This window comes from Leopardus geoffroyi, chromosome C3, assembly GCF_018350155.1.
Source record: "Leopardus geoffroyi isolate Oge1 chromosome C3, O.geoffroyi_Oge1_pat1.0, whole genome shotgun sequence".
NCBI classification, from domain to species: Eukaryota; Metazoa; Chordata; class Mammalia; order Carnivora; family Felidae; genus Leopardus; species Leopardus geoffroyi.
Genome location: NC_059338.1, coordinates 65,666,702 through 65,692,841, shown reverse-complemented (window position 1 = coordinate 65,692,841; position 26,140 = coordinate 65,666,702). Strand labels below are relative to the sequence as shown.

General features: G+C 38.6%; 1 protein-coding gene across 3 annotated transcripts in view; it reads left to right on the top strand.

Moving 5' to 3' along the window:
* Positions 1 to 26,140, top strand: part of SMYD3 (SET and MYND domain containing 3) — a 675,859-nt gene that overhangs the window by 153,480 nt on the left and 496,239 nt on the right. Inside the window, exons 3-5 of one of the 3 annotated variants that reach the window (XM_045453199.1) lie at positions 19,147 to 19,254; positions 20,784 to 20,841; positions 23,026 to 23,162. The exons of 1 other annotated variant lie outside the window; for it this stretch is intronic. In XM_045453199.1, the coding sequence (XP_045309155.1) occupies positions 19,147 to 19,254; positions 20,784 to 20,841; positions 23,026 to 23,162 (303 nt within the window). The remainder of the gene's footprint in view (positions 1 to 19,146; positions 19,255 to 20,783; positions 20,842 to 23,025; positions 23,163 to 26,140) is intronic. One more of the 3 variants, XM_045453200.1, reaches the window with a different exon arrangement.

Below are 26,140 nucleotides of genomic sequence, written 5' to 3'. Positions count from 1 at the left end.
TGTAATGAATTGCATCATAATAAAAAGTCTAATTGGAGGTTTTGTGTCTGAGTCCCTTGCTCTCAACCTTCCACTTATCCTTTTTGTTTCTTATTTTGAGGTAGGTGTATGTGTGTGTGTGTGCGCACATGTGAGTGGACACACACACACACACACACACACACACACACACACCCAGAGTTCCTCTTTTCCTTTTTGACGTCTAAGCCATGCTTATCTCAGGAATTTTTGTTCTATCATTCTGATTAGATATAGTTTTCTATTTCCTATCGTATTCACATTTTTTCCTGGCTTTTGTTGCGCTCTATCGTCAAGGAACACAAAACAAAAAATATAAAAATAGAAGGTTAGAAATAAAACTTCCTTAATAAAAATAGGGAATGTAAAAACCAGTTGGATTATTTTCACTTCATTTGTAAAGCAAAAATTCTGTCACAGTTAGAAAGCTACCAGATTTATGTAAGATCGTTAGCAATAATAATAACAAAAACCAAAAAAATGAAACAGGGCTGTGCTTTTTTTTCTACAAGATAAATTTTAGATAGACTGTGTTGTAGTGATGTTATCTAGCTTATTCATGTGAAACTGAGCTACGTTTCAGGAAACTTTAAGTTAAGAAGACTATACTCTATACAGAACTGACGGACTACATGTTACTTGACACAAATCTTCTGATGAACTTCCTTTCTGATCTCAATGACCTAAACATTTACTTTTATTTCCCCCTGTTTTTATGAATTTTTTTTTCCTCTCCAATGCTACTTCCTCCTTTTGTAGTACACTCAAAGAAAAAAATCCATTATCTGATTAGAATGAGTAGAGGGAGTTTGGTGGGTGGGTATGTCATTTTGATTCATTATAGTGCATGTACTTTTACCACATATATTAGCTGTTTACTGTAGCATCAATAATAATGTCATCGTCAGATATACTGTCGAAAGTAATGGGAAAAGAGCTAGTGAGGTGAAAGATATCATATATAAGCCAGCTAGTGCATGTGCTTGTATGTGTGTGGGGGATGGGGTGTGTGCAGAGGTGGGTGGGAGTCAAAGACTGGCTGGAACATATGCATTTAAACTGCTCTGTTTAGCTCACCCTTCAGGTACAGAATTAAATGTTGTAATTATTGTGGATTCCTACAAAGCAGCACAAAATTAAACTGACAAACTGAACTAGGAACAGTAATGAACAGGAGGCAGACGCCCTCGGAATGGAAATTGATATAGAGGATGTGAATTTGTAGCATAAAATCTATAATGTATTTACCCTGGAGGGACATAACTTTGCTTCATTAGCTTAGCATTTGATGTGTGGGGCCATGGCGCCCACGAGTTGTCTGAGAGAAGCTATTGAGGCATTCTAAGGTCTCATGTCCCTGTTGCCCATAAGGATGCTTTCAGTGTCATTGATTTTCACATTTCATCTTTCAACCGAAAAGTGAAGTAACAAGAGTGGATGTTTCCTCCAGCTTCCTTCCCCATTCCTACTTCCATCTTCCAGAGGTAATCTCTGTATGTTTGTTTTGTGAGTGGAGGATACACACTAAGCTGTCAGTCTGCACTTTGTCTATAGTGTATATATACACGTATGCATTGACTGCTGTGTTCAGGACTGTTTCTGATCCTGGCCAGAGTATCTTGTCATCAGGGGCCTTGTATTCCTCTGCGTCTGCCGTATTATGATGTGCCATATGATGCAATAGAGGGCTTATCTGTGGGATCCAGTCTTATTTCTGTATCGTCATAACTAGAACGTCACAGAGGATTTTGAGGTCAAAGAGGACGAGCGGGCTAAATTTTCTTTTAAAAAAGCATGCTCAAAATTTGTAATATTGTTAAAAAGTAAACCAATTTCAAGTAAATTCACCAATTATTATTTTACCTCTGCTGGATTTAATTTGATTCATAGATGTACATTTCTAATTGAAATAATTGCTGAATAAAATAAGCAGGGATACTGTATCAGACTGCAGTTTATATACTTTTAAAAGTACTATATTAGCAGAGAGAGGCTCTATTTTATGTTAATAATCATAGACCTGTTTAAAAATGTTAATCTTATTTGTGGGTTTACATTTTATGCTTAGTTACAGCATGATTTGATTCATTTTTGAGGAATCTCACGTTAGTCAACATTTAACAGGGTGATTTAAATTTTTTTTTTTTAATGTTTTACTTATTTTTGAGAGAGAGGGAGAGAGACAGAGTATGAGCAGGGGAGGGGCGGAGAGAGAGGGAGACACAGAATCCATGAAGCAGGCTCCAGGCTCCGAGCCGTCAGCACAGAGACCGACATAAGGCTCGAACCCGTGAACCATGAGATCATGACCTGCGCCGAAGTCAGATGCTTAACTGACTGAGCCACCCAGGCGCCCCTTAACAGGGTGATTTAATAAGTTGGAGTCTAGAATATTACACTCACTACTGGTAATAATGAAGAAAGCCAAGCCCTTAGTTTATTTCACAAATAGTTCTGTGTCAGGCTTCAGACTGATAGGACGTGCACTGAGTGTTCTAGAGAAGTTGGCTTCATATCTAATTGTAAATAAAAAGAGAAAACTCTATAAAGGTTGAAATTATTTGTTCTTACTTAAGTTTTTGACTTCTACAAATGTCTGGGGCCCTAAGCTGGTCTTTGCTCACTTCTCGTTGACTTGCTGGGTGATCCCATCCCCTTCCGCAATGTCAGTTGGCATCTGTATATTAATCTTCCTTGAAACTCCCATCTCTAGCTTCAACCACCAGCCCCATACCTTATGGGGTACGTCTACTTTGATGGTGCACCCATATCTCAAATGCCCTATAGCCGGACCTGAGTGCACTTTCTTCGCCCAAACCTGCTTTTCTAGCCTCAGTGAGTAATTTCACCAAGCACCCAGCAGGCTGAGCGTTCAGGATGTCACTGTCTTTGGCTCATATCCTTTCTTGGCCCCATGCCCGGTTAATCACCTTGTCCTGCTGATTTTACCACCTGAAGATCTAACTTGGCTCGCTTCTCTCTAGCTTCTCTACCACCACTTGTGTGCATGTCACTGTCAGCTCCCTCCTAAGTTGATTGCAGCCTCTGTGCTCCTGCCAGCTCTTTTTCTGTTTTCCACCCCGGAGCCAGAGTGACTGTTTTATTTCAGAGCGTAAGCATGATCTGTCACCCACCAGCAGAAAGCCCTGGCCACTTCCTCAGGATGAAATTCAACTTTGTAGACTTTGCTACACTTTTACTTCTGGGCCTTTGGCTATATGAGTCCTTGGGCTTGGACCCAGACCTGCCCCCTATCTGCTGAACTCCTAGTACTTATCCTTTATGACCCAGGTTAAATGTCACTCCCTTCTTTCCTAAACTCCCGAGACCAGTTTGTGTCTCTCCTTTTTCACACAGAAATTATCTTAATTATTGGTTTAATTGCCTGTTTCTGCAGTTAGAAGGCCAGGTTCACTGTGGGGTGGGGGTGCTCCCTGCATTGTACTCTGCTGTACACGGAGTGTAAGTGGTCGAGCGAATGAATGAATACATTCATGAGTGATACTTGTTGGTTCAAATTAGATTTTAAAACATTACGTTATCTTTAATCTGTCCATAGTAATATCTCTTTACTTTTTTAGTTGTGATACAGTTGACGTATAACATTGTGTTAGTTGTAGGTGTACAATGTAATGAGGTGATATATGTGTCTATTGTGAAGTGAATATCACAATAAGTTTAGTTCACACCTATCATCACACATAAGTATAATCCTTTTTATTGTGATGAGAACTTTTAAGATTTACCATCTTATCAAGTTTTAAATATACAATACAGTAATTATTAGCTATAGTCATCATCCTATGTATTACATGTTTGTACATTTTGACCACCTGCACTCATTTCCGTTACCCTGCACTCCCTGCCTCTGGCAACCACCTATCTGTTCTCTGTATCTGAGTTTGGTTCTTTTTAGATTCTACATATAAGTGAGATGGGGAAATGCTTCTTGAGCCATCTATGTAGGCATTATTGATTCACCTCTTGCTCTGGTAGGTGAGGGAATTTAGCTCACCTACATCAGCACCTACTTCCTCTCCCACTTCTTACATAATTGTCTGAGAACCTTCCATTCATCCAAAGTTTATCCAGTAGATACTTATTGAGTAGCTACTAGCTAGTCATTCTGGGTGTTGGGTTGGTGGGCAATTAGCAGTGACAAGTAAACATGATCCTGGCTTTCATAAAGTTCATATTATAGAGCGAGGAGACGAGAATACCAAATACCCATAATTAGATGAGGTAATATGATTTGGGTGAATCCGAGCTCCCCTTTGAATAGGTAATTACAGAAGGACTTCCTGTAGAGTTGACATTTGACCTGGGGTCTAATTGACAACAAAAGTAGCCAGCCATGGAAAGATCTAGAACAGATTTTTTTTTACATAAAAGGAACAGCAGATGTAAAGGAACTGAAGGAGGAACAAACTTCTCATGTTAGAGGAATAAAAAGGAGTTGGATAATGGTGGATAGACTTTGCGTCTGTCCAAACCCATAGAATGTACAACATCAAGTGTGAACTTGAATGTCCACTCTGGACTTTGAGTGATAATGATGTGTCACTGTAGGTTTGTCAGTTGTAACAAATGTGCCATCTGGTGAGGATGTTGATAATATGTGCGGTGGTAGGAAGTGAATGGGCAGCCTCTGTACTGTCCTCTCAGTTTTGCTGTGAGCCTGAAACTGCTCTAAAAAAATTAAATCTTAAAAAAATACAGAAAAGAAAAGCAGCTGGATGTGAGGCTAGTGAGTTAAGATTTGAAGGACTTGATTATGGTTTTATCTATTGATTTACTTAGCAAATATTAGTGTCAACACCAGAGTCAGTCCATCTTCCTTCCTACCTTCCTTCCTTCCTTCCTTCCTTCCTTCCTTCCTTCCTTCCTTCCTTCCTCCTATCTTTATTTTGAGAGAGAGAGAGAGCGAGAGCGTGCGAATGTGAGTGTGAATGGGGGAGGGGCAGAGAGAGAGGGAGAGAGATGATCCCAAGCAGGCTCTTGTCAGCTCAGAGCCTGACACAGGGCTTGATTTCAGAAACCAAGAGATCATGACCTGAGCCAAAATCAAGAGTCAGATGCTTAACTGACTGAGCCTCTGGGACCCCAACATCAGGACCGACCTTCCTTCCTTCCTTCCTTCCTTCCTTCCTTCCTTCCTTCCTTCTCTCTTTTCTTTTTTCTTTTCTTTTCTTTTCTTTTCTTTTCTTTTCTTTTCTTTTCTTTTCTTTTCTTTTCTTTTCTTTTCTTTTCTTTTCTTTTCTTCTTTTCCTTCCTTACTTCCTATCTATCTATCTATCTATCTATCTATCTATCTTTGTCTTTCTCTCTTTGATGTTTATTTATTTTGAGGGGGGAGAGAGAGAGAGCGAGTGAGCGCAGGTATGAGTGGGGGAGAGGCAGAGAGAGGAAGAGAGAGACTCCCAGGCAGGTTCTGTGCTATCAGCACAGAGCCTGATGTGCTCTGTCCCACGAACTATGAGATTATGACCTGAACCGAAATCAAGAGTCAGATGCTTAACTGACTGAGCCACCCAGGCCTCAACACCAGGACTTTTCTAGGCTCTGGTACAATAGTATTAAAAAAGACACAGAAAGCCCTTGCCCAGTGAAGCTTACATTTTCCAGGTGAGACGTATAATAAGTTAATAAAGCAATATATAATATTATCTTTATATTATAAAATAAAGAAGGTAAGAGAAAATGAGAGTGATTGGGAGACTGTTTTGTGTGTGTGTGTGTACACATACATATATACATATAGTGTAAACATATCTATACATCAAATGGATTTTGAGAGAGAGAGAGAGAGATCTATACAGTTTATAAGGAGATCTGTCTATTTGTCTGCCTACCGATCTATAACCTGTCTATCCATCTGTCGATCTAAAATCTGTCAGGAGTGGCATTTGAGTCAAGTCCTGAAAGAAGTAATCAGGACATGCCAAGATTAGGAGAGAGTTTCAGGCTAGATGCACATCAAATGTAAAAGCAGGAGTGAATATGCTGTGTTCAGGGAAGGACAAGAAGACCAGAGGTTGGACCAGAGGAGGCGACACAGAGAGTTGTAGGAGATAAGACTGGAGAGATGAGAGGTTCCAGGTTATGATAAGGCCTTTATATGTTATGGTTAAAAAATATACATTTTGTTCTGTATGTGATGGGCTGCTACTGTAGGGTTCTAAGGGGGGGGAAGGAGGATCAATATTTATGGTGTGACTGAGATTTTAAAGGAAACTTTCTGACTGCTGTGGGGATAGGTTATAGGGTAAAGGTAGGGAATGGAAAAACTGTCAGTAGGTTATTATAGTAGTCTGGTCACCGTATGATGGTGGCTAGGACTGTAGTAATGGCAGCAAAGAGAATCAGTCAGATTTGGGGTATCTTTTGAAGGAAGCACTGACTGAATTTGCTCATGCATACATGCAGTCATTCATTCATTCATTCATTCAAATTGAGAACTCAGTATATGCAAGGCACTGATCTAGTCAAAAGCTTGGATGGCTTCAAGTAGAGTGGTAGCAGTGAGGTGGTAATGATTGGATTTGAGACATATTTTGAAGGTGTAGGTGAAAGTTTGCCAATAGGTTCGATGTCAGAAGTGAGGCAGAAAGAATAGTAACAGGTGACTTCTAAGTTTCCAGCCTGAACAACTTTGGATGAATGGTGGTGCCGTTTTGTGACTTACGGAAATCTGAGGGAAGAGCTGGTTCGGAAAGAAGTCTAGCCTACAGGTTTTGAGTTTGTGCCTGTTGAACACACGTGGAGATGTTGAATAGGCAGCTGGTATGCTTGTGTGGCGCTCAGAGGAGGGGCTGAAAAAAATAGAAGGGGAATGAATATAGGATAGAGAGGGAGAGAAGAATCAAGAAAGACTCCTTGGTTTTTGGCTTTAGTAACTGGTGAGATGATGACCCCATTTATGACATGGGGAAGACTGTATAAGAGACTCAGGTGGGGAAAATCTGCTTCGGCCATGTTGGTTTGGGATTAACTGTTATAATCTGTTAGGCTCAATTTCCCCTTCTTGCATTTATAACTTTAAACAATATGGGCAAGCCTTTATTTATGTTTAATCAAGTATAGTAGTGTCCCCTTATCTGTGGTTTCCCTTTCTATATTTCATCCGCAGCTCAGAAATACTAAATGGAAACTTCCGGAGGTAAATAGGTCATCAGTTTTAAACTGCATACTGTTCTGAGTGGTGTGGTGAAATCTCACGCTGTCCCAGCTGTTTCACTCCGTCCCACGTGGGACATGAATCATCTCTTTGTCCAGCGGGTTCACATTGTCTACACTACCTGCCTGTTAGTCACATGTAGAGGGTTTGGTGCCATGCACAGTTTCAGGCGTCCACTGGAGTCTTGTAATGATGCCCCCTGGGTAAGGGGGATTTACTGTATAGATAGTATCTCTCGATTCCCTACTTTTAAAGGTGAAGATATTAGTATTCCCACTCATCCCTCTGTCTCTTATCATTCTGTGTCCAATAACTTGCCACCTATACCTTCACTTTTGTCAAGACTAATATTTATATTCTGTTCTGGGACACAAAGTTAAGTCCTATCTATTAATTGATTCTAAAAGTTCAAAATCCATAAGCACTTATAATAAGTGATTTTGAAAATACCACTGTATAGATTCATATTCAATGAAGTTTCATTCAAAGACTCACAGATTGATAATCTGACTGAAATTTTATGGAAATGCAGAACACTTAAACTGAGTCCTTTATGTAAAAGGAGAGCAAAGTTGGAGGATTTAGACCACCTGACTTGGAGACGTAATCTAAAGCCACAGTTATGAAGAGAACATAGTACTAGCATTAGGATTGATGTATAGAGCAATGAATAGAGTCCAGAAATAGACGCTGTTCTGTTTTCTTTCATGTGATAGTCAGGTGCAGTCACAAGATGCAAAGCAGAAGCTCAGGAAAACAAAGTTTCTTATACTCCTAGGCCCTAGAACAGGAGGCATGGATTGCCATACAGGGCCACATGCAGAACCCTCACAGTAGTCAGAGGGAAGGTGGGAGCAGGGGGAAGCTGAGGCTGGAGTCTTTATTCCCACAGGCTTTCTGTGGGAAAGGCAAAGCAGAGCAGGCCAAACCAGTTAGGACTGCCTAGTTTGTATAATTCCTGAGGGTTTTGGATTATAGGCATGGTCTCTAGTTGCCTGGTACTTGGGTCTAGTTACTCTAGGACTCTAGCAGAGAGCCAAGGTAGGGCTCTGGATTGGTTAGTTTGCATGTTATAGGCACACCCCCTGCTGAGCTCTTTGCTTTTCTAGGAATTGGCTAAGGAGTTGTGTCCATAACTTATTTAAAATGTTCACTTGGGACGCCTGGGTGGCTCACTTGGTTAAGTGTCCGATTTCGGCTCAGGTCACGATCTCTTGGTTGATTGGTTCGAGCCCCACGTTGTGCTCTGTGCTGACAGGTCAGAGCCTGGAGCCTAGAGCCTATTTCAGATTCTGTCTCCCTCTGTCTGTGTCCCCTGCTCGTGCTCTGTCTCTCAGAAGTAAAGAAATGTTAAAAAAAAAAAAAAAAAAAGTTTCTGACTCTTGACTTTGGCTCAGGTCATGATCTCGTGGTTTGTAAGTTTGAGCCCATGTGGGGCTCCGTGGTGAGTGTGGAGCCTGCTTGGTATTCTTTCTCTCCCTCTCTTGCTGCGCCTCTCTCCCACCCATGTGCACTCTCTCTTTCTCTCAAATAAATAAACAGTAAAAAAAAAAAAAAAAAAGAAAATGCAACTTAGTAAGATAGCACAGTAAAATGGGTTTGATTTGAATGGGTTTGAACTTCAGTAAGATATACAGCAAAGAATACTCAACATCATTAGTCATCAGAAAAATGAAAATTAAAACCCCATTGGGATACCTTTACATACCCAATAGACTAAAATGCAGAATGCTGACTACACCGAGTACAGACCGGGTTGTGGATACCTCATACTCCGCTGGTGGAAGTGTAAATATAGAACTGCTTTGGGAAAGTTTGGTAGTTTCTAAAAATGTTAAGTGTACACTCACCACATAAACCTGCAGCTCTGCTCCTAGGTGGAACATACACACACATGCACATGCACACATACATGCGTGCACACGCACACACACACACACTGCATATACACACAACTAGCCGTAAGAAAGAACCAACTACTGCTACCTGAGGCAACATGAGTGAATCTCAGAAACATTACATGGAGGGAATAAAGCCAGACCGAAGGACGTAGTGCTGTTCTGGAGTTGGCCCAGCTCGTGTATAATGATGGCGACCAGGTCACCGCTTACCCGGGTTGGAGGGCTCGGATGGAAAGGGAGACAAAGGAACTTTGGGGGGTAATGACAATCTCTGTCTTAACTTTGGTGTTGTTACAAGGATGTGTGTATATGTCAGAACTCATCAAGCTACACTCTTGAAATTGGTACATTTTATTGTAAATTAGTGCTCCATAAATTGTTTTAAAAATACCACTTACCGCAGAGCCTTGAAGTGTGCTGAGGTATCATTTCCTCCTCTGTAATAAGGGCTAACAGCCTTTACGCCACTTGAAGAATGAGGTGGCTGCGGAGGCCGCCATCGTAGGAGGGTGAGTGTGGGGCGGGAAGACCCAGTAGAAGTTCTGATCTCTGCATCAGAAACAGGAGCATCAGATGCAGCTAGATTCTCGACTCTGACCCTCCTGTGCTTCCTCACAGTCATTCCAATAGCAAGGAGGTATTTTGACACTGTTTGGTATAAGACTTTTGGGTAAGTCTCTCTTTTTCGGCTACTTTCAATCCCCTTCTGTGCCTGACATTTACTCTTGCTGCCGGGTCTCAGCTGGAGTTCTCCCTGGCAGGTGGCTGCCTTCTCAGAAAAGACTCGGAAGGTAACTGCCCTTTGAGGCGGCCTCCGCTGCCCTGTTTCTGCAGCCTGTCTTACCCCCGGTTTCTGACTTGTAGAAAGGACGTTAAACTCCTCATTCGTTGATGGCTCTTCTAATCCACTTTGGGAGTTAAAAACCTGATACTTACTTGGGCTGGGGAGACAAAATGTATGTGCTCCATTGCCGTGTTCAGCTAGAACACAGTGCTGACGTTCGGATTAGCATGGAAGTTCCTTTCACAGAAAATTGGAAGTGTGTAGAGGTGAGTGAATTATTTTGCCTTTCTAGATAAAATATGTCACGTAGGCCATTCCATCTTGATCTGACCTCTCACTAAATCAGAGGTTGGCAGACTTTTTATTTTGCAGTGGTCCAGGTGATAAATATTTTAGGCTTTGTGGCCCGTAGATTTCTTGTCATAACTATTCAACTCTGCCGTCATAGTGTGAAATGAGGGAGTATAAGCTATGAATGTGGCTGTGTTTCAGTAAAACTTTACAAAAGCAGGTGGCAGAATGGATTTGACCTGAATTCTGCACTAGATGATGGCTGACTGACTTTGGGGCACTAATATTATTAACTGTTCCTCAGTTAATCAGGAAACTGTAATTTCCATTTTCCCGAGAAATAATACTTGCTGTTTCTTTTGTCAGCGTGATGCCCTACGACCATTCTCCTACCCTACTCCATCTTTATATTTGGCCCTATCTAATTTGATTAAGCCTAGTGGGAAGGTCTAGATTTGATACAGCACTCAGTAAGCTTTTAAGGTGATAAGTCTAACGTCTATCACTAGGTCTCTCTCGTGCTGTAAGGAGATTTTATGCAAGATTTTAATCAATACCTGTCAGTCAGCTGTAGCTTGTTAGACACCTGGCTTAGCTTTCTGGTTTTCCTTTTCCAGATTCCAGCTTTCATCTTCATATATCTGTCAACCTGCAGTTCAATACTAGACTACTTTTGAGGCATCAAGATAGAGATATTGTTTGTTTGCTATTAAATGGTCTGTAAGTGATTGGAAAACTGTTGGGTCTCTTTTCCTTCCTGCAAGTTGCAGGGCAACTCAAGTATTCTCTAAGTTTTGCTTATAGGAAGTCTCTGTAAATATTGATTGTGAGTGGAATGAATCATGAAAATGTGGTAAAAAAATTGTAACAATCTTCCACGCCAGAAGGTGTTCAATTATTAATGACAAACACGTTTGTTGAATAAATGGCTGAAAAGAATTATTTCTCTTTTTGTACACTTTAAACCAATTTCTTCATCCTTTAATCTAAAATTTGAGGAAAATACTCTCTAAATGATCTAAAATTTGAGGAAAATTTTCAGCTCTATGTAAGCCTTATGTGGACAGGCTTCAGACCTATTTTGACATAATTCATAATTCAGATTATATGTTCCTGTGGATTTTACAGAATCATAGATTTTTATAATTGAGAGGCTGCCTTAGACATTATTGAATCCAGTCCTCTTACAAAATGAATGTCTGGTGAGCCCCGGTCATGAATTAGATGTGTTTTACTGAAACCAGTCTCGATATGCATTGTAATACTCTATCCCAAACAATAATAAACTGCCCTAAGATGAGTATTTACTGTAATCAAAACCCAGTGTTTAACAGTATTTTTTTTTTTTTTTAATTTTTTTCTTTCAACGTTTATTTATTTTTGGGACAGAGAGAGACAGAGTATGAACGGGGGAGGGGCAGAGAGAGAGGGAGACACAGAATCGGAAACAGGCTCCAGGCTCTGAGCCATCAGCCCAGAGCCTGACGCGGGGCTCGAACTCACGGACGGCGAGATCGTGACCTGGCTGAAGTCGGACGCTTAACCGACTGCGCCACCCAGGCGCCCCAACAGTATTTTTTTAAAGTTTATTTTTTATTTATTTTTGAGAGAAAGCTGGCGAGTGTGAGTGGGGGAAGGGAGAGGGGCAGAGAGAGAGGGAGAGAGAAGGTCCCAAGCAAGCTGTGCACCATCAGCATGGATGTGGGGCTTGAACCCATGAACCATGAGATCATGACCTGAACCAAAAACGGAAGTCAGACACTTAGCTGACAGAGCCACCCATTTGTCCCCAATGTTTAGTGGCATTTAAATGGGTTATTGAGCTGTAGTGATCATATCCAAGGAGGGGAGGGGAATGTCATAGTAGTGCAAAGGCTATTTTGTGTAAGAAAGTTGAAATAAACTGATGTTCTCTTTCCGTTTTAACATTTCATCAATTCTCTTCTTTAGTAATCAGGACCATGTGAGACTGGCCAGAGAAAGAATTGTTAGGATTTACTGTCCTTTCTTCCTTTTAGATGGCATTAATTTCAAATGATCAGTGATAAATATATAGTAAGTTATATCTTCTCTAAATGGTACTGGCTTTAGAAGAAATCATCAGATGTCTGTCATCTGGTAAATGCAAGATGTACCTAATTGGTAGTACACTTACTTTAAAAAAATGGATGTGAATGAAGATAAACTGATAAAACAGTTTACTGAGTAAGTCTTTGCATTACAAATGGTTTCATTGAAGCGTGTTTTTTTTTTTTTAGCATTTAAAAATTAATACACTTAAGCTATTCTTTGAATTACAAGCAGATTTTCAAAAATATTTAAAAGTGTTTATTGAATAGTAGTTTTGCTCTCTCTTTCATATAAAAATACTTCTCCCTGAATCACAGTTACCAGACATAAGAAAGATAATGATATTCGCTATTGTTTGTAAATATAATAACATGATATTTGTAGAAAATTCAAACAATATTGGGACAGCATAAGGAAAAAAGGCAAAAATAGCTTTTTCTTTTAGGAAAAGCTGAAAAATTATTACCATTCAGTTTAAAAAAAAATGTTCATTTGTTTTGAGAGAGAGACAAAGAGAGAGTGTGTGTGCATGAGCAGAGGAGGGGGCAGATAGAATCCTGAGCAGGCTGCATGCTTTCAGCTCTGTCAGCGCAGAGCCTGATGCTGGGCTCGATACCCTTAACTGTGAGATCATGACCTGAGCCGAAATCAAGAGTCTGACGCTTAACCGACTGAGCCACCCAGGGGCCCCACCAGTTTTTCAGTTTTTTAAATAAATGTATGATGAGCATTCTTACACTTATTTCTGTATACCAATTAGAGTTGTTAGGATTAAGTGTATTGTAAATATTATTCATATACCAGCAATATGCACATTAAGATTTTTGGTGTTCATTACCATACACCCATGAGAAAGATTAGAGAACCTTACAGTTCTACTGATAAGCCTGGAGTGATCTAGACCGTAGACCCTAGACTCTTCCAAATGCTGTTAGTTTCATTCATAGTCGCTACACTAATGGACCACCTGTATTACCTTCTTTCTGTTAGCATGCCTTTGATCCCTGGTGTGGTTTGTCTTTTTTGTTTATTTTTTCTTTCCTTTTTAGGCATGAATTTCCTATTCATGTCCTAGGCTGGCTTGCCTGCCTGTCTTTCTTTCTTTCTTTCTTTCTTTCTTTCTTTCTTTCTTTCTTTCTTTCTTTCTCTCTCTCTCTCTCTCTCTCTCTGTCTCTTTCTCTCTTCCTTCCTTCCTTCCATCCTTCCTTCCTTCCTTCCTTCCTTCCTTCCTTCCTTCCTTCCTTCATTGAAATATTCATCCTTTCTTTAGTTATTTTGTTAGGACCTCCTTTTATTTTAGAGACATTTAACACTGTCTTTCCTATACATCGTAGACTTTGTTTTCTTGGTTTGACCTTTATCTTTCAACCTTGCTTGTGGTATTAGGTTTGTTCTTTCTGATGTAGAAAAGTTTCTTATTTTTAATGTAGTTTAATATGCACTTCTTTTCCTTTTTGGGTTTTATGTCCTGCTTAGAAACACTTTCCCTATGTCAGTGTTATAAAATGTTCATTCCTATAGGACTGTATAATAGTTTAATAAGTATAGAAAAGTACTTTTTTGTTTCTTCTATTAGTATATACAGTAACCTTTTTAATTTAGTCTAGATCGGTGGTTTTTTAAACTTAGCTACATATGGAATCACCCTCAGTGAATAAAAAGAATTCAGACACCTGATCCTGTCTAGTTACTACTGTCAGAATCCCTGAGGTTGTCCCAGGCTGTGTATTTAAATAAATATTTTTATGTCTGTTTGTGCTGTGTAGCATTGTTCTAGTTCTACAGTTTTGAGCTCTGATAGACCTAACTCTAGCTTTTTATAATAATACTTTTGGTCCTCTGTAGTATCTTGAAATGAAATTCCGTAGTAAATACAATCTACCTAGTTATATATTTTTAAAATTCAATATCAATGTAATTCCATAACTTGAATGTAAAGGAGAAGGATAATGATGATAACTTACAATAAACTAATGTATTTTATATTATATAATGCGTGCTCTCTCTCTGTATACACACACACATACACACATACACACATACATGCTCAGGCATGACTGGACTGGAAGACATAATTAAGAAGTCATATACTTGCATCTGTACAGTCACCTTGGAAAGGGAAGTACAACATTCAGGATCAGAAAGCGTGTGTTATTGCTAACTCCAAATACCACCGGTGTTGTTGCCTTCAGTGATATGCTTTTATAAAATATTAAATAGCTTTCACTAAAGTTCTTAAAATGCAATCTTTCCTTGATTTACCTAGAAAATTCATTGCTATCAAGGCTGTGTAAAAACTAGCTCTTTGTTTTTTTATGTGAAACAAGCCTTAGTTCCAGGCTTGGATAATTACAAACAAGTTTTTCCCCTCTGTAGAATGTTTTATTGGACTTTTAATATTTTGTTTGTACATTTATTTATTTTTGAGAAACAGAGTGAGACAAAGCATGAATGGGGGAGGGGCAGAGAGAGAAAGAGACACAATTTGAAGCAGGCTCCAGGCTCTGAGCAAGCGGTCAGCACAGAGCCTGATGCGGGGCTCGAACCGACGAACTATGAGATCATGACCTGAGCCAAAGTCGGACACTCAACTGACGGAGCCACCCAGGCACCCCTATTGGACTTTTAAAAGTCATCTTGGATTTGGAACGATTCTTCATTGTGTGGAATTATCCTATACAGGGTGCCCGACACCTCTGGTTCCTGGCCACTAAGTGCCCATGGTTTTCTCCCCAAGCATCTTAACAAATAAAATCACCTCCATAAATTTCCAAAACAACCCTCAACATTAGGGTTACCCCCATTTGGGGCTACTGGTTTGTTCGTTTGCTTGTTTATTTATTTATTTGAAAGAGAGGGAGAGGGAGAGGGAGAGAGAGAGGGGGGAGAGAGAGAGAGAGAGAGAGAGAGAGAGAGAACGAGAACGAGAACTCATGTGCAGGGTAGGGGCGGGAGGGGGAGGAGAGAGAATCTTAAGCAGGCTCCTTGCTCAGTGTGGAGCCGAATGCAGAGTTCGATCATAGGAACCTGGGATCATGACCTGAGCTGAAATCAAGAGTTGGACTCTCAACTGACTGAGCCACTCCAGGCACCCTGGGAGCTACTGGTTTAGTTTATGTTCTGTATCAATATAAATACTACCAAACATGAAAATGTAGAGATTCTGAAGTTGTTTTTTGAGTCGTTCATTTACCAATACATGGAATTGAGTCATAGATGTCTTCATTTCCTTTTTTTTTTTTCCATCTCAGACTCTTTTTTCCCATTGTCTTTGGGTCTTAATGCAATATTTAAATTTCCTTTGTCTTTCATGCTAATTTGTGCCTATTGTACATTATTGTTAGTTTTCAACTATGAGAACAGAAAACATTACAGCCAGTATTGTGAACAAAATCTTAATTACATCCTGCATTTCAGTAATGGAAAAAAGTAGGAAAAAGTAAATCAAGAAGGTTGTCTTTGAGAAAACTGGCAGATAGATTATGAGCTGTTGAGGTCTAGATCAAGGTTAAAGTTTGTAGAGTGAAGATAATGCCTAATGTTTTTGTAAGATTGTAGAGTTTTGCTTCAAAGTCAAATGCAGTTCCTTACAAGATTGCTTTCTTAGCCTTCTCTGTGGTTTGCCTCGGATAGTGAGCCTCATAGTAAGATATGATGGTGAAGCTGAACAATAAATCCTAATAATTAACATTTTAGAAACATGGTTTTAATATCATGGTAAGATAGGAAGTAGACTGTAAAGTTGACACTGTGCTTTAGACCAGTTTTAAGTGGTATGATTGCTTTCTGTGTTTATTATATAGATTTGATTTGGCTTTTAGATGAAAAGAATGAATATCTTTTTGCTGAAGAAATGGGGAGATACATATGTTCTCTGGTGTTTTCACCTGCAGCAATTTAGGAATAGCCTTAAGAAACATACTGTTTAGTTTCTAATTATTGTTAAGAAATAAGAACTCAATATTAATTATGCTAAAGGCCTAAAGTTGTTTTGAGAAGAATTCTCCAAAATTTGGATGTTTATTTCTAAATAATGTCACCTAACAGATCAACTGGTTTGTTACCTAGGGGTACATTTTGTAGCTACTTCACCCTGGTTGAGCTGTCAGGAGACTGAGCTGCTCCAAATGTAAGGGGGTTATGGATGATCTCTTGTACTAGCAAGTATTGATTAAAACATGTTCTTAAGATCTTTTGGTCCAAATGGTCTCAGCTTTATTTTGGTAGGTGCAGTCCTTTGTCATCTGGACACTTGCTCGGGTTTTGAACAGGGCCAGAATGTTTTCTCAGAGACCCATTGGCACTTGTGGTTCATTCCTGCCCACGTGGCCAATGAAGGCATCCGTCAGGCTTCTCAACTTTTAATACTGAATGAAAAGTCTTCACCAAAGTCATGGTTCTCCCTTCAATCAGAAGTAAAAAAATATCAGCACTCTAGTTACCTGTCAGTGTGAATGATTATGAATTCAAAGATCACATGAAGGAAAGTATGTAATAGCTAATATATCACTAATTTAGTTTATCTGAGCCCATATATACCAACCTACCTTCCCAAAGGATAGCAGTAACAATCGTGAGAAACTTGTGTTAACTAATTTATACGTTTCTTTAATGCAGAGCTTTTTAGCAAACTGAACTTCTAAACAAACTAAATTACTTCGGATCTCTAAGTGGGGTATACATTATGTAGCATTTTTCAAACTTATTGGACAATGGAAGTATGTGTTTTTTAAAAATATTTTATTTACTTTTGCAAGACAGAGACAGAGCGTGAGCAAGGGAGGGACAGAGAGAGAAGGAGACACAGAATCTGAAGCAGGCTCCAGGCTCTGAGCTGTCAGCACAGGGTCTGACACGGGGCTGGAACCCATGAACCATGAGATCATGACCTGAGCCAAAGTCGGACACTTAATCAGCAGAGCCACCCAGGCGCCCCCGGAACCATGTTTTTTTTTTAAGTGATCTTACACATGTTGGTAAATTGCTAATTGCTAGTCTAAGACTAGCCCCTTAAACAAATAGAAACATTTTCTTTCCCTGAGTTATAGTTTAATAGTATGCCTTTTAGTGAGTAGGGACATTAGAAGTAGCTATATGAAGGCCATTAGAACTATAAACTGTTTTTGAAGACATTGTCCAGTACATTAATTAGCATTCTTGGGATAAATTCCTCCTGTGATTTGATAGTTGGTAAGGCCGTTGTGTTTTTCTTTCCTGTCAGATGAGAGTTATATAAGCCATTATGCTTTTTTTTTGCCTAGCCCAGATCAATTTAGTGCACGAACATGGGACTTACTTAGCTCTCCTGTTTGGCATACTAAGAATTTTTACTCCCCTTTTATGTTTACATAGCTTGGTAGTTAGATCCCAGCCTTACTTTATTAATCTTTAATAGAAGATAATATCTACCATTTGGATTTTTGTGAATATCGCATGAAATGCCATTTTTTAATTGCCCACCCATGTGTCTGACATACCGTAGGATGCTCAATAAATGCTAGAGGACTATTTTTTTTATAGATTTAACATTTTCTGTTTCTAATTTTATAAACTTATTTCATATACATCCTTACTTCGAAGCAACTCAGTCTTATTTAGAAATGAGTGAAGTATAAATACTAAAAAAAAAAAGATTACAAACATCACATTAAAAGCATTGCCACGGTGGATATAAAGAAATGAAGTGAGGCAACCATGGGTAGAGTTGGTAAAAGAGGTGAGACACCCCTTGTAAACAGTGTCTTCAAGATTTAGATTATGAGGAAATAGCACATGGGCCACAGTTTCATACAGCAACTCAGCAGGGGCAGTGATTCTGAACAAAATGCTGGCTTCAACTTGAATCAAAGTCAGTTTTCAAAATAGCTGCTGCACTTTTGAAATTTTTGGGTGCACTGCATGTTTGTGCTGTGGATGGAAAAGGGAGTTCCTCCTGGAGGAATTTTAATAGGGCCAGAAGTTGGGAGGCACATTTATAGTTTGTGAAGCAAGAATGCTTGTGAGCATCAGGCATTTCAGTGATGGAGCTTCAGCCCTGTTGGAATAGAACATGTTAGACGTTTGGTCGAACTGTCTCCCGCTCACAGGGGGATACTCTAACATTTCTGATCCTAAGACTCAGGGAGAGTCCATAACCTACAGTGTTGCAGGATTGGTGACTGGCTCACTTTTCAGCCACTTTTCAGTCTTTTCAGCCACGCCGGCACATGGCTAGGATCATCGGTTAAGGGACCATGAAATTTATCATCCAGACCACACTTTTCAGAATGAAAAGAGGCACTATTAATTGTTAATGATTAAGCCAGGACCACAAAATAAATAAAACACAACGGTCCTGGGCAAGTGACATTTAGTCATTTTAGCTAATAACCCTTTTCTGTGTTGTCTTTAAATACAGAAGGTTTCATATTTATTGTATGTTAGCTCTCCTGATATTTCTGTACTCACTGTAGCAGCACAGAAACTCAGAAAGCTGTCTGCCCTCTTTTAATTTTCCTGAACCATGTGTTTATTTTCTAATTTGGTGAGATATTTTCTTTTTGTGTTCAAAATTACCATCTATTATTGAACTCTATTTAATCAGCTAAAAGACTATCTTATACATTATTAAGTAAGCCATAATGATTCTTTCTTTGGACTCCACCAGCCAGGTAATAACCATGGGGCATATTAAAGGACAGAGGGGGAGCAGAAGCCTTGGTGTCCAGCCTGGTAATCGCATGCTTGGCAAAGACTGGATCCTGCATGATTAACAGTATTAGAATATTGCTTTCATTTTTTATTATGCAGTTCTATTTAGGCTGTTGAAATTAAATTAGTGTTGATGACTCTCAATGTTCAAAGCCATTGTAAATGAAAGTTACATTTCTCTGTCACATGTTCCCTCCCCACTCTCGTCTTAACAGAAAAAAGCTTGGCAAGACCACAAGCGGGAATGCAAATGTCTTAAAAGCTGCAAACCCAGGTATCCCCCGGATTCCGTTCGACTTCTTGGCAGAGTTGTTTTCAAACTTGTGAGTATAAAATTCGTGAAATATGCTAGGGGTTTAATTTAGCCAAAGCTCTTGAAGTTGCAGGTACTATTCATATTTAAGGCTGTCTTTAAATGCATATGAAGGGAGAAGGTAGATTACTCCAGGGAGTATTTTAAGACAGAAACTTGCTGTTTTCCTGTTAGTCACAGCCTCAGTGGTGGTGAGGCAGCACCACCTTTGAGGGCCCTCTGTGTTTGTGACCTCCCAGGAATAGAAACACAAGGTCCTGTATCTAAGGCGTGAGATGCCAGTGATGTCTGTTACGTTCCCTTCATTACTTTTCGACTGTGAACTAATGCACTAACTTTTTGGTTGCTTCTTCAAGTGAGGTTTTAATTAGATGATAATTAATCTTACATGAAAGTGTGATTATCTTTTTTTTTTTTTTTTTTTTTTTATAGCCAAGCTTCACTGAAATTGTGTCTTCAGTCCTTTCCCCTACTTTACCAAAACATTTACTAGATTCTTTGAAATAAACCTCTGGCAATACCCTCCAGACCTTTTTTTGGCCAGAATTTCACATGAATATCTCTTTCTCAAATTATTTCAGTCTCCAGCTTTGTTCTGTCCTGTTGGTTATTGACTTTTATTGGAGGGGAGGGCTATAAAATTTAATAGAGAGTTTTAAGAATGTAAAAGTATGATTATACACTTAAAACTAACAAGATGTTATATGCCAGTAACATCTCAATTTCCAAAAAATGAATGTGGAATATGAAACGGGCATTGTCTTTGAACTGAGTATATGGCATCTATCGTATAATTAACCACTATTTGCAAATGTATATATTGTGTTGAACTAAAAAATACAAATTTATTTCAAAGCGATAATAAATTCAGATCAACTTTGTTATTATGCATTTCTTTAATCTCTGTGATCATTATAATATTTGAGTCTGAAATTTTTTTTACTTTATTAATATTGAAAAGGTAGAGAACCAGGACCCACTGCATCAGAATCTAATAGAAAGCATTTATAGTAATAGCTACCTTCTATTGAACACATCCTATTTCCAGGCCCTGTCCTAATTGCTTTACACGATAGACCTCATTTTTCCCCATAACAACCCAGAGAATCAGGTGCTATGATTACTATGTTTTAGGTTAGGAAAGGTGAGATAGCTTGTTCACAGCTTTACAGTTTGTAATAAATTATTATTTTATTCATCCATCTCTGCTTTTCTATAATCATTAGTAGCAAAATCCTTACAGTGATATAAATCTGTGGGTAGAGCTGGGGAAAAAGAAATAAAAGTATGAAAATTTGTTGTAAAAGAGTTTTCCATTTGGAAATTAAACTGGTAGATTAAGTCACAACTTAGATTTTATTTTACAATTGTTACTGATTAAATAATTCAACTCTAAGAAAGTGATGAAGAGAAGGAATATATAGAAAGTTGTCTTTTTAAACGGATTTTTATTAAAATATCTAAAGATAGTCAAATATATTCATTTATATATTAGAGCACTTGAAATTGTTTTTGGTGTTTTCCCCCTTTGCTTCATAGATGGAAGAAACACCCTCTGAATCGGAGAAACTTTATTCATTTTATGATCTGGAGTCAAGTAAGTGGTTGTCTATATCACCATCAAAAGAATCCTATCATTTATTTGCTGACCCTGTGTGTTGCTTTCTTTTCAACATTGCTTTTCTTTCTCTTTATTATGTGAGGCAAATCTAATAACACTTTTCATATTTTTATCTACGACTATTTATTTATTTATTCCAGGGTAGTTTTGGCGATTTAGGAGTTTGTAAAGAACCATAACCCACTCTTAGTTTCTTTTTGATGTCCAGGAAGAGTGATGTGAACAAGGGGGTTCCAGGGAATTTTTGGGTTCACTGGTCCTTTAGATAATAAGGAAAGTAGAAGGTATGGCTGACTTGGGCTGTCTGACAGCATTGAGTGTTGTTTTTCTTTTGAACTACCACAGTGGTGGCCGTGCTGTTTGGGAACACTGAATGGCCTTCCAAATCAGAGTGTTCAGTAAATGTAGGGTTTATTTTTCCTTCTTATTGGCACAGACTCTCTTCAGTGAGGTTGTAAATGACTTCACCCCAAAGTAGCTAGGCCTTGTAGGGTAAATTTTGCCACACAGTTTAGTATTTCTGGGTGGAGACCAGTGAGAAGATGATCTTGTATAGATTTATGGTTATGGGATCCTAAGTGCCAGTGATAATAAATTATTATTCAAGAAATCATGGGGTTAATTATTCCGTTGAACAAGTAATTTAAAGAGAATATGTAGACCTGACACGAGCAGGAGAATTATGCTATAGTTCAACTTGATGTATGTTTTCAAGTTTTAATAGAGAAGTAATTAGTCATTTTTTCGTGTTATATTATGGCTAGGTAATTAACATCTCTTGCAGTGAGTTTTACTGTTAACATTAGCCCTGCTCAGTAGTGGTTTCACATGTGCTGCCTTAAGTACAGTGTTCTCAGATGTTATTAATTGTACACTCCTTAGTCTTAACGTGTTTTTGTGGTACAGATTAAACTGAGTTTTCAAAGGGGTGATATTTGGATAACTACTCTTTGGAACCTTCTCCTTCTATTTGGGTTTTAGCAGCATCACATCTTTTTTTTTTTTTTTTTAAATTAATTAATTATTTATTTTTTAAATTTATATCCAAGTTAGTTAGCATATAGTACAATTATGATTTCAGGAGTAGATTCCAGTGATTCATCCTCTTACGTATAACACCCAGTGCTCATCCCAACAAGTGCCCTGCTAATGCCCCTCATCCATTTAGCCCAACCCCCACCCATAACCCCTCCAGAGCAACCGTCAGTTTGTTCTCTGTATTTAAGAGTCTCTTCTGTTTTCTCCCCCTCCTTGTTTTTATATTATTTTTGCTTCTCTTCCCTTATGTTCATCTGTTTTGTATCTTAAATTCCACATGTGAGTAACGTCATATGGTATTTGTCTTTTTCTGACTGACTTATTTTACTTAGCATGATACATTCTAGTTCCATCCACGTTGTTGCAGATGGCAAGATTTCCTTCTTTTTGAATGCCAAGCAATACTCCATTGTGTGTATATGTATACACACACACACACACACACACACACACATATATATTATACACATACACCACATCTTCTTTATCCAGTCATCTGTTGATGGACATTCGGGCTCTTTCCAGACTTTGGCTCTTGTGGACAGTGCTGTAAACAGCACCACATCTTGTTCATTCAGTGTGGAAATAACTTGAAGTTGGGGTTTCTTGGGTTGGTCCCTGTTTCCTTCTCAATGTGCTATGTGACACATTTCACCAAATGAACTTTAGCTGAACTTTTTACTTCTCATTTTTTTTTCCTGCCTTTGAGATACACTGTTTATCAGTTAGTTATGCTCTGGTTGTAAATTGTTTCATGGGAAAATCTGCTTAAATTCATTGACTTTAAGCATTTATGATGGCTTGAACACATGCGCAGGATAATGTGGAGAATCTGTAACGCACATCTTTACCGATTCTGGTTGTAGTGGTTTTCATCTGTGTATTTATTTTGTTTTGATAGGCATTTGATCCTATATTGTCGATGAAGTTTGGCAGAATTTAATTGATAATATATGTATCATAATTTGTAGTTGTCAACAAATAAAAAGAAACGTATTTGCTCTCTGTCAGAATGAATCTAGAGCAGGAAATATCTGGTTTAATAGCTAACATTGAACACCTGAAAGTTATCCATTAAAAATTCACTGTGTGATTGTGCTATTTATTTTCCCTTTAAAAAAGATATTAACAAACTGACCGAAGATAAGAAAGAGGGCCTCAGGCAACTTGTAATGACATTTCAACATTTCATGAGAGAAGAAATACAGGATGCTTCTCAGCTGCCACCTTCCTTTGACATTTTTGAAGCTTTTGCAAAAGTAAGTGTTAAGTGTTTGAAATCTTTGTTAATGCCATAAATCAACCCTTTACTTTTTCTTTTGTTGATCCTTGAAAATCCAGGATTTTCAAGCCTTAAATCACTCTCCCACCTTAATAAGTGGAGAATGAGAGAATGTATTGCTTCTGTTGAAAAGGGTATTACCTTTTCTGTCTCATCAGTACACTTATTAACGGCCGAGCACGTTCATTGTCTGCACTCTTGAAAGGGTTGCTTTCTTTTCTAAAAGAAAGCAGTATATTATTCCATTGTTTCTTACTAATGGATTCAAGTTTGCCAATTACATTCATTTGCTTTTGTGGTTGTTTCTGTGATAGATCTTGGTCTTTAAAGTGAAAAATTTATTGGAATCCATTTCTTGATTAAGTGAATTCTAAATAATATGAAAAATATAACCATTTCTGATTTAAAAATAATTGTCTAAAAATCTGTTTAAGTGTTTTATGTCACTGAAATCCTAGACTAGGGATAGAAAATAGGTTTAATTCAATATTTTATCTGCGGTCTCTTGGTAGACACTATCTGACATGCTTTGTTTAGAATGATTCTGAGGGTTTGTTTGGGCTCAAGGGGAAAGAATGCGCTGACTGATCCTTGCTGTCTATCCTCGGATCAGGACAAAGGACCAGATACATCCCCACTAATGCTGTGTGTTTGCTCTCCTTGCCTTCTCATAGTGTGTTTTTGGGTTTGCTTAAATATCGATCACATTTTAATAACAAGTAAAATTTTACATTCGAGGGTGATTTTGCCACTGATGTTACAGTTTGTAAGTGCACATCTACTAACGTACTTATCCCATGAATATTTTTAAGGTGTGTTTTACAATCTGTCTATTTTCTAAGATTTTAAATGTGATTAGTGTGATTGCTAGAGATTTATTCTTGTTTTCTCCAAATGTATTTGTATTCTTTAGGGTATGTTTTTATGATTTTTCTGGTAATATCATCTTAGCATTAAATTTTCATTTGTCTTCAATTTAAAACTGATTTTAAAATATAATGGTTACTTACAACACATGTGAGAAGTTTCTCGTGTGTTTTTATTTCACATCCCTCTGAAAATTATAACCTTTAGGAGTACCATGTGTACAATGCACACAGGTGCTTAAACACTATACAAAGTAACACCTCCTGAGAGATAAAAAAGTGCCTTATAATGACTATAACTTCATTCTTAGTGTAAAGTCTGTGGCTTTTCTGTGACAGTTTTTTTCTGTTATTAGAAAATGTTCAAGTGCTAGTTACTGGTGTTATTAGTCTTTATGAAAAACACTGAAAAGTCCTTTCTGTTGCTCAGTGTAAAATGTGAATTACTATCTTATTTCTCTAATTTCTTTTAAAAAATTTAGTTTCATGTATCTTACAGTGAAACTCTTTCCATGCCGTGTAGGGGGAAAGTTACGTCTCTGTGGATAAGCAGACAAAGTGTTAATAATATTCTCTCCTCCCCACGTGGTTGTATCTGACATTGCCACAAAAGTAGAACATGTGTTCACCTTTGAGCTTTTGAGGGGAACTGCACTCAGATCTGTGATTTCTGCCTTAAAATGTGGGTTAAAGCAGCATTAACCTAAGACCCCCTGTACCTCCTTTTAAAAGTTTTGTTGAGTTACTTTTCTGCTTACAAATATGTCCTTGAAAAGGGGTCACTTTCCTCCTCCTCCTCATTTTCTCCCTACTTTCTTCTTTGTCATTGTTTTTATAGAGTAGTCTTATGTTAAGCTGATTGCATCCTGCACACCTCAGGGATGAGCTGCTGAGCTCCTACCACTGCTAATGTGTGATGGTGCAGATCACAGGTGCGTTGCAAGTGGATGGAGAACATTGGGCAGACGATTTTATCCCTGAAACTGCCCCTCCCTGTGTCCCTGGCATAGAATTAACCGAGGGAAGTGGGCCCCACAGGGCGTACTGCCCACAGCTGCTGCTTTCATACACACAGGCTGTCAAGAGTGGTTCTGCGCTGCCCTGCCTTCCTCAGCCTTTTGGATTCATGCTCTGAAGAAGGCTGGCGTTACCTGGCCTCAATAAACGAAGTCCTGTTTTATGTTTTGCTTTTGGTCCCCTTCATTAACATTCATTCTGGTTTGTGCAGGCGTTGGCCATGCCGAGCTTATGTGTCAGCTCATCTCATGGTCACTTATGGTGTAAGCAACTCTGAGAGCTTTTCTAAATTTGTTTATATCTTAATTTTTTGGACTTTTTGATTATGGACTTTTCTAAACGTGCACGAAAGTAGGGAGACTGGTATAATGAACCCTCCTGTTTCCATCACCTGGTTTCAGTAATTTTCTTTTCTTTTCTTTTCTTTTTTTTTTTTTGTTTCAGTAATTTTCACACTTGTTTTATATCTGATATTTTAATACTTAGATTTCAGACAAATGTTCTTTTTTCATTTATATTTCCAAATACTCCTTACAATTAGTCTTTTGTTATGAAGCCTCTCGGCTACTTGAGAAGTTAGTAAATTCAGTTATTAAATTAAGCAGACCCTTTTTTTCAGGCCTAGTATGTACAAAGCATTCTTGATACAAGTTATAGAAATATGTTGTTATAAATCTGAAAATTATTTACTATGGCAAAAAAACGTTACCAAGTCAAAAGTCTTACTTGGGGATATGCGTATTAAACTTGCACTTGCCAGGGGCGCCTGGGTGGCGCAGTCGGTTAAGCGTCCGACTTCAGCCAGGTCACGATCTCGCGGTCCCTGAGTTCGAGCCCCACGTCAGGCTCTGGGCTGATGGCTCAGAGCCTGGAGCCTGTTTCCGATTCTGTGTCTCCCTCTCTCTCTGCCCCTCCCCCATTCATGCTCTGTCTCTCTCTGTCCCAAAAATAAATAAACGTTGGAAAAAAAAAAAAAATTAAACTTGCACTTGCCAGAAAATGAAAGGACTCAGTGGAGGATGAAAGGGTTCTTAATCCTGAGAGCATGTTTCATTCCCTGCTAGCCTTTTTT